General features: G+C 49.5%; 1 protein-coding gene across 2 annotated transcripts; it reads right to left on the bottom strand.

Annotated features, from left to right (window-relative positions):
* Positions 1-267: 267 nt before the first annotated feature.
* LOC133351982 (transmembrane protein 115-like) lies at positions 268-7,608 on the bottom strand. Of its 2 annotated transcripts, none has more exons than XM_061567648.1 (3): positions 7,073-7,608; positions 4,163-5,071; positions 268-2,869 (listed from the first exon to the last, which is right to left on the bottom strand). In XM_061567648.1, the coding sequence occupies exons 2-3, from the start codon at positions 5,041-5,043 to the stop codon at positions 2,629-2,631; spliced, it is 1,122 nt and encodes a 373-aa protein (XP_061423632.1). In that variant the 5' UTR covers positions 5,044-5,071; positions 7,073-7,608; the 3' UTR covers positions 268-2,628. The 2 variants fall into 2 exon arrangements, with proteins under 2 accessions (XP_061423632.1, XP_061423633.1); XM_061567649.1 differs by lacking the exon at positions 7,073-7,608 and adding an exon at positions 6,548-7,008.
* Between the last annotated feature and the right edge of the window lie 335 nt (positions 7,609-7,943).

The following is a 7,943-nucleotide window of genomic DNA, read 5'->3' as shown; positions in this document are numbered from 1 at the left end:
GGGGGGGGGGGGGGGGAGCCACGTTTCGACGTCACGGTGGTGTCAGATGCAACTCCCCGTTTTTGTTTCCAGAAAAAAGGGGAAAACCTATTCTCATATAATCTACGTCTACCTTATTTGTGGAGCTTTCTACCAAGGTCTTAATAAAATTAGATACGTTGTAAATAACCATGTCATTCAATAGATTGCCACCGTGCCTCCAAATATTGCAATTCTGAATGTAACTTGAACAAAGTCTCAAAAAGCAAGCAGCCTCAGGTTCTCAAGTTTCATTGGCTATCATCAGCAGATTTAATTGTTTTATCCAACAATACAAGGAATTGCATGGAAAAGTACACCAGTAATTTACTTGACACATCATTTACAACATCTGGAGAACACCGGACCGATTTAATTCCAAGTCGTGTTTCTAAACTAACCCCCTGCATGACCACAATCATAATATACACACCATTTTTACCGACGTATTTTAGTTTAAATGACTCTGGTTAAACTTTGTCAGATGCTTTTATGGCATATTGTTTATAGACAATCACATGATTTACAAATAATAACCCAAACGCAAAATCTAAACTCCACTTATCTCTCCCATGACTGACAATGGCTTTAAATTGCACCCCACCATTGAAGTCTTCCTTCACCAAAAATGCAACGTGTATATCTTGACCAAAGCTCACCAGCAGAGGTGAGGATGATCACAATGGCTTGATGCTAATAATCTGTTGTTGATAGAATCGCCCTTCACGTCTGGGCATCTCAAACCACAGTACAAATAGCGATGCTTTGCCTTACAATTGGCATTACAATACATGCATTCCACTGCTTCCCACGAAGCAACATTTACTAGCCACTCGATTTGCAGACGAGTTCATTATTGAGTAGGACTATCCAAACGTTAACCTAAAAAAGACTTGGCATGTATGCCAACGATAACTGCATGTCACTTTTGAATAAATTGAGTGAGGCAACACCTGAACAACACTCCACTGTGTGCGCGTCTTCCCTTGAGGTGTCTGCTGAAAACAGAGCTGTTGCTCGATCTGCAACCTCAAGACTCAAAAAACACGAATCTCGACTCTTACCCTCGGTATTAATTACACAGCATGTATCCAAACGTTTCAGGTGCACTCCCAACCAATTTGTTTAAGTTGTGTTCCATAGCACAGCTGTGTACTTAAGGCACTCCACCTTGAGACTACCTGAATTGACGTGGCCATCATTAAGACAAGGCATGTGGGGATCAAACTGGGGTCCTCTTAGCCATACCTATAAGGTAGCGGTAACAACTGTGGTATGTCATTTGTCCAGCATCTAAACGATGCCAAATAACGAGTATTACTGACAACTGTGGATGTGTCTTACAAATAAAGATCACATTATCATCAACAGAGCACATCAATGGTCACAAACACTGAGAATGTGTCCGCATGAACAGGTCCACAAAACTCATCTCTTCTCTGGACAGCTTGCTCAGATTTTTATTTTGTTGTTGTAATCGTGCAACATCGAGGAATCAACAAAAATAAAGTTAACATTTTAATCAAACCTCTCACAAGTTTGTTTTTTCTTACATGCCATTTATTTACCTTGAGTGCCTGAATTTCTATATGATGAGAATAAAATAAATCTGTGGAAATTGAAAAGAACTTGAGTCGGTATTTTACACAGCCAGTTTGACCAAGCAGCTCCACATACAACCTTTGGAGGCAAAGGCTGTTCACATTCGGCGTTGTTTAGTTTGTTGTCCTTCCCCCCGCACCTCCTTTAGCAAGGTTGGCTAAGTACGTATGATGCGAAAGAAGTTCCACATACGTATATACAGTACATGAGTGGGTAAGTGCTTGCTACTAACAATACAGAAACAGTGTGTGTGCACAAGCCTGTGCATGACTGGAATTTGTACAAAGATCAACATTCGTTCACATATTAAGTTTCTCACTTGAGGTCAACAATAATGCAGGTCCTTATATCTCATCCACCTGTACATGAGGATATTACACTTACAGCATAAACCTTTCTTTTTTATAAAGTGACTTCTAACAACATACCTCACCATGTACTACAACGGTCATGTCTAGGATTCAATTTTAATTGCAAGGAATTGCAATGTCTACGCTACAGATAACTTTATGATTTCCAACCATGGTTCATTAATGTGTGAATTCTGCACAAATCATTAAATAAAAAGTTAACCTGTCAAAATAAGATAAATAAATTAAACACAAAAATGGAATCCCAGCATCACCACACATTTGCTAAATACCCCCTTAACAGATGTTTGTCTACATCATCATGCTGAGAGATGTTAACCAAACCCTCCAAAGCTAAAAGAACCACAACCAAATATAGAAGCATGCTCTGTATTAATTATTGCTCAATGAAAACCCCAACCTTTGCATAAGTGCAGACAAGCAGAACACGGATTCCCATTCAGTGCGAGGACTGTTTGTTCCAATGTACACCACAACGTACAGCTGGCAACTTCCGCCAAGACACGTCCGTCGATCTTCTACGACCTGGCAGACACCAAAGTAAAATTCACTCGTGTGTAGTTTCATTGTCTCGCAAATTGTGGAACTCGCTCTGTTTTTAAGGTCACCGTGCCAGCCAGGCTGCAGCAACAACCCGTCAAGTTGGGCTTGGAGCTTGGTCCGTGGTGCCAGTGCTGCTGACCGGGGCAAAGGCGTCGCTCTGCGGGGCAGATGACGCGACCGAGGTTGGAGCGTAGAGCGGAGCGGCGCTTTCCCTGCTGTCGCCCACCTCTTTAGGGCCACCGACCCCAACCTCTTCCGCTTCGTCCATCGCAGGCCACGCCGTCTGCTCCTCCGACTGCCTCAGCCTCTCGTTGAGAGCCTTGAGAGCAAGCTGCCTGCAAAGCGCACAAACAACGCAACGACCGTTCAACCGCGGCACTCGTTATTACACGACTGTGCTTATAAAGCAAGGAACAGGGACAATTTCTGTGGCGTAATCGTTCACACGATGGACTGACAATTCAGAGGTTACGAGTTCGATTTACTGGCAAGGCAGTTGAAATGGGCAAGTTTATTAAATCCCCCTGCCTTTATCAATCCGGCAGTAATTATGAGTACACATGTTAGTCTATCAGCAGGCCATGTGATGAGGTAAAGCGTGGGTACTGTTACCTCTTCAAAGATGTCTGGCCCGTGCGAAAAAGTAAGTCAAAATACCCTACGTTTTACTAAGAATTGATTTTCAAAACTATGAGGAAAACGTTGTTTTTTAATAGAAATGTGCTCCCCCATGAATCATTTACTCATATCCAGACAATTTAATCCCAAGAATAGGGTAATAGCTCTATGTAAAGAACGAACCAAGTGTTGAAAAAGAGATGACATCACAGCCTAATTGCACGCTACATTTAAACATGCCAGTGTCCCTCTGATGAAATGAGCGAGCGGTGAAACTCGTCCACGCTGGTGGCCCCGAGTCAGCAGCGGGGAAGTCCACATGACCATGCCGATGTCCACACTTCCACAAGGTGACCACTGCTGATTGCCCACAATGAGGAACTCATTTTATCAACAATGGAGGAATTATGAGGCAAGGTGACCCACGATCAGATTTTATATAAGACTCGCATTTTTTTTCATGTAAAGTCAAGCATTCTATAAACATTAAGACCTGGCCGGATCCGGTGGCCAGTGTCTATTCGTATTTGTACTCCCAAAGAAACTAATTTGTTCCCGTCAGAGAACATGTTCCCACCTATTTAACTGTAACCTCTGAGGAATCACTAATTGATTCTACCAACTCACATTTTAGGCGTTAAGAGTAAGTCTGGATTAATTACGGCCCAGTAAAGGTCAAAAAAGGTCTTTTGGGGGTAATATAGTCAGAGCAACACGGATGGAATGAAAAAAGATGTAGACTGAAAGCTGGGCTACTGTTTGGGAAAACAAATTTTTTTCAAATGTATATTTTAGTTTAACATGTATGGATAGAGACCTATATGCAATGAAATATTATTTTAAATTTTAAAGAGGATACATATAATTGGAAAGGGAAATAAAATGCCTGAATATTGGTTCCAAACATGAACAAATATTCATTGTTGGGGGAACAAATCCTTGGGTGGAGTACAAATATTAAGCACCGGGTTGCTAAACGTCTCATCCAAGGTCTGTACAACAGCGATCACCTCCTCCTCTCAGCATCCTGGGCGTCAATGCCGGGCAGGCTGATGGTGACGGAGGACGGCGCTTCCACCGTGTAGCGCTTGCCGGCGCCGCGGCAAACGCCCACGTGCACCAGCGCCCGCAGCAGCGCTCCGGCCGCCGCATCCACGGCCCCTCGCGCCACCGGTGGGAAGAACGAGGCGAAGGCGAAGTGCTCCGACGGGTCTCCCCGCGCCGGCGCGGCCCCCGCGGCCCCCGGGTGCCGCTGGTAGAAACGCAGGTAAAGCCATCCCGCGATGCCGCCGTACGCGAACGCCAGCGGCACGCGGCCCTCCGCCACGTTCAGCAGGCGCAGCGCGACCAGCAGCGCCAGCGAGGCGGAGGGAAGGTGGCGGGCGCGGAGGGGCACGGGCCAGCGCGCCAGCACGGCCTCGCCCTGCGTCTGCTTGAGCGCCACCAGCACGGCGGCGGAGAAACCCGCCATGCCGTGCACACGCAGCCAGAACAGGTAGTAGGTGTCGAAGGAGGAGGCGACGTAGACGAACAGGTAGGTGATGCTGCACAGAACGCCGGACGCCACGGTCGACACGCCAAAGTACAGCAGCAGCTCGAGCGCACCCCACAATGGCTCCAGCAGCCGCCCGGCCGCCGCCACCGTGACGAGGCTGGCCGCCAGCTCGATGGCGCGCACCTCCACGAAGGGATGCGTCACCAGCGTCCAGACCCAGAAGTTCGGAGGCGCCAGGTAGCCCGACGACACGCCCAGCGCAAACGGCGTGTCGGCCACGAACGACAGTGCGTAGAAGGCGAGCAGGAGGGCGCAGGCGGCGCGCACGGGCACGCTGGCGCCGCTCAGGGCGGCGAGCAGGCGGTGCCGCGCCGCTGGGAGCGAGCGGTGAAGCATGGTGCGTGGAGGCTCTCGCCGAGACGACCTGCGAGGCACGCAAAGTCAAATAAACCTCACGCGTGGTTACAGAGCGTCACGGTAATTCGCAGGCTTTTAGTCAATCCACCGCTGGACGAAGGCCTCCCGTTTAGCATTGCCACCTGATGAAATTGGGACGTATCTTGGGAAGTATATCTGACAATCCCAGAATGTGGGAGAACTACATGCAGATGGTGTATTATGTAACTGACAGAAACAAGACTTATGTTCTGGGAAAATCTCCGGACACAAACCTCAAAATGAGGACGTTCTGTGAAAACCAGAACAGATGGCAACTCTGTCCACAGTGTCGGTCAGAGGGATTATTTAACCATAATTCACCACGCTGGTCAGTTGAGGTTGGGTCAGACATCACTTGCCATTGTTGTTAATCGTGGCCAGGAGTGGAACTCAAACGGCTGGGGGTTTCACAGTGCAGGAACCATTTCACCGCTCTACCTTATGACACGTTGTGGCTAAATTCTTAACCGGTGAACTTCTTTGTGGCGAGGGCAGGTAAACGGCCGCGTGGATTTCTCGGCCACAACGATAATGACGTCATATTTGCTGTTGCAAGCAAATTCGTGCAGGAGGGGAAACTTGCTCCACTGATAAAGCCCAGTGCGGCTGTATTCTCCGTATGACATGTTCTGGACTCACCTCAAACTCGTGCCCGATTCAATTGAGTCATACAAATCTTATGTGGAGAACGGTAAGGACATGTTGGTCTAAAACTGGAGATGACCACGCTCAATAATAATGGGCTAATTATATTCCAACCCCAGCCTCAAATACAGGTCAAATGGCCATGTTCCTCCATTGCTTGCAGTGTTTGGCGATGTGATTGTAAAGCAGAACGCAAACGCCTCGCGCGGCCTGCTTGCTTGCAGTACAAGCTCTGCCATGCTGTGACATGTTTTCCTTAGAGTTTGTGTTTGATGTGGACTCCATCTGCCTGATTAGTGCGGAAGTGCTTTACTTGAACATTATAAACACCAAGGGTTCACGTTTAAATTATTTTAGAACCTGATCAATAAACTGCGCTTTAAAATCACGTGTGTACAGTGGTGTATACAGCACTACGCGCATGGCAACATTCGCCAGCACTTTGCTCCAAATATCATTTCCGGTGAGTTCACTCATTCGTTGTCAAAGGTCACCATTGTGGTTAAACAAATACTTTTGAAAAATAAATAGTTTAAAGTAATTGTTAATGTAGGTCTTCTATTCCCACACCCAGCCACTACTGGGTTCCCAACTCTTGTTTACGTTCCACTTGTCACACAAATGGTGAGTGATTGCTAACGCGGTCACCTGCAGGACTTACCCTCACCCACACCCGCTTACTGCCATTAGGACCGAAGTGATTATCACAGGAACTGTTTGCTAGAGGCCTAAATACACAGTAGTCACGACGATTGTATACCCCAGAGTACACATCAAGACATTATTCAGTTTCCCTTACTGCATCAATAATCCATACCTGTCAACCCACACGATTTAGCCGTATTCCTGTAAAGGGCAATTGAGTTAAAACGTTAGTTAGTTTGTGTTTCTCCCTTGTGATGCTGGAACTTTGCAGGATGAACTTTGAGGTTCAAGGGGGCACGGGGTGACCAGTGCGGTCTGAAGTGGTTCTGCAGTCAGCCGGCGTCCCCTTGCTACAATCTCAGCGTCTCCTTCCGGGCAACAGCTCGCGAAGTCCACCCACGATCACTCCGACGACACCAGCAATCACCGCGATAGGCCGACACTACGTACAGTATGCACTGTACGCCGAACTTCCTTCGCACCGTACGTAGCCGGCCGTGCGGCGCGGGGGAAGAACAACAAACTCGAGTTCTGTTCACGCCACCGCCCCCCCCCCCTACTACTCGTGACCACCGTGACCACCGCTAGACCCTCACGACTCAAGCAGCAGCAGCAGCCGCCACGACCCCGGTGCCTGACCCCCCTCCCCGCGGCTCCCATCGCCATCACCGCGCGACCGCGAAGCAGCTCCTCTCACTTCAGAGCCCCGCGCCTCTCCTCCTCCTCCTCCCCCGCGCTCAGCAGCAGAGCGCCCGCGGCGGCGAGCGAGAGGCGCCAGGGGCTTGCGGGGCTGCCGCGGCCGAGTCGCCGTCGTCGTCGCCGCGGGGAGCGGAGTGAGTGAGGGGAGCGGAGTGAGGGTAGCGGGGAGGAGAGGGAGCGGAGTGAGTGAGGGTAGCGGGGAGAGGAGTGAGGGTAGCGGAGTGAGGGTAGCGGAGTGAGGGTAGCGGGGAGGAGAGGGAGCGGAGTGAGTGAGGGTAGCGGGGAGAGGAGTGAGGGTAGCGGAGTGAGGGTAGCGGAGTGAGGGTAGCGGAGTGAGGGTAGCGGGGAGGAGAGGGAGCGGAGTGAGTGAGGGTAGCGGGGAGAGCGGCCGAGTCGAGGCTCTGGCGGGCGAGGGCCGCGGTGACGTCGCCCCTTCACCCGACGGGGGCCGAGGAGGCGCGAAGCAGCAGCAACGACACACAAAACGCGATTTGTAATTGGAAGTGAGTTGAACGTGGAGGCAGCAGTCCCGCCGCCCACTGGCCGTGTCTGTCCCTGCACGCCGGTGTGACGTCACTGTGACGTCACCGTGATTTGGGCGATTTTACTTTACACAACCCATCAGCCATGCGCAGCATGAATCGACGTTAACGCAAAGTATTACATTGCCTCCAGCACACATCTAAAATCGGCGTGACACGAAATAACCAAGGGATAGGGGACGACGGTCAAGACTAATAACGGAGTGGTAACCTGTGAGTGGTAACCAAGGAGTGGTAACCAGGGAGTCGTAACTAGGAGTGGTAACCAGGGAGTGGTAACCAAGGAGTCGTCACCATGGAGTCGTAACCAAGGAATGGTAACCTGGG

Source organism: Lethenteron reissneri, chromosome 39 (genome assembly GCF_015708825.2).
Source record: "Lethenteron reissneri isolate LAM-NWPU_2019-01 chromosome 39, ASM1570882v1, whole genome shotgun sequence".
NCBI lineage: Eukaryota > Metazoa > Chordata > Hyperoartia > Petromyzontiformes > Petromyzontidae > Lethenteron > Lethenteron reissneri.
This window is presented reverse-complemented; position numbering and strand designations above follow the sequence as displayed.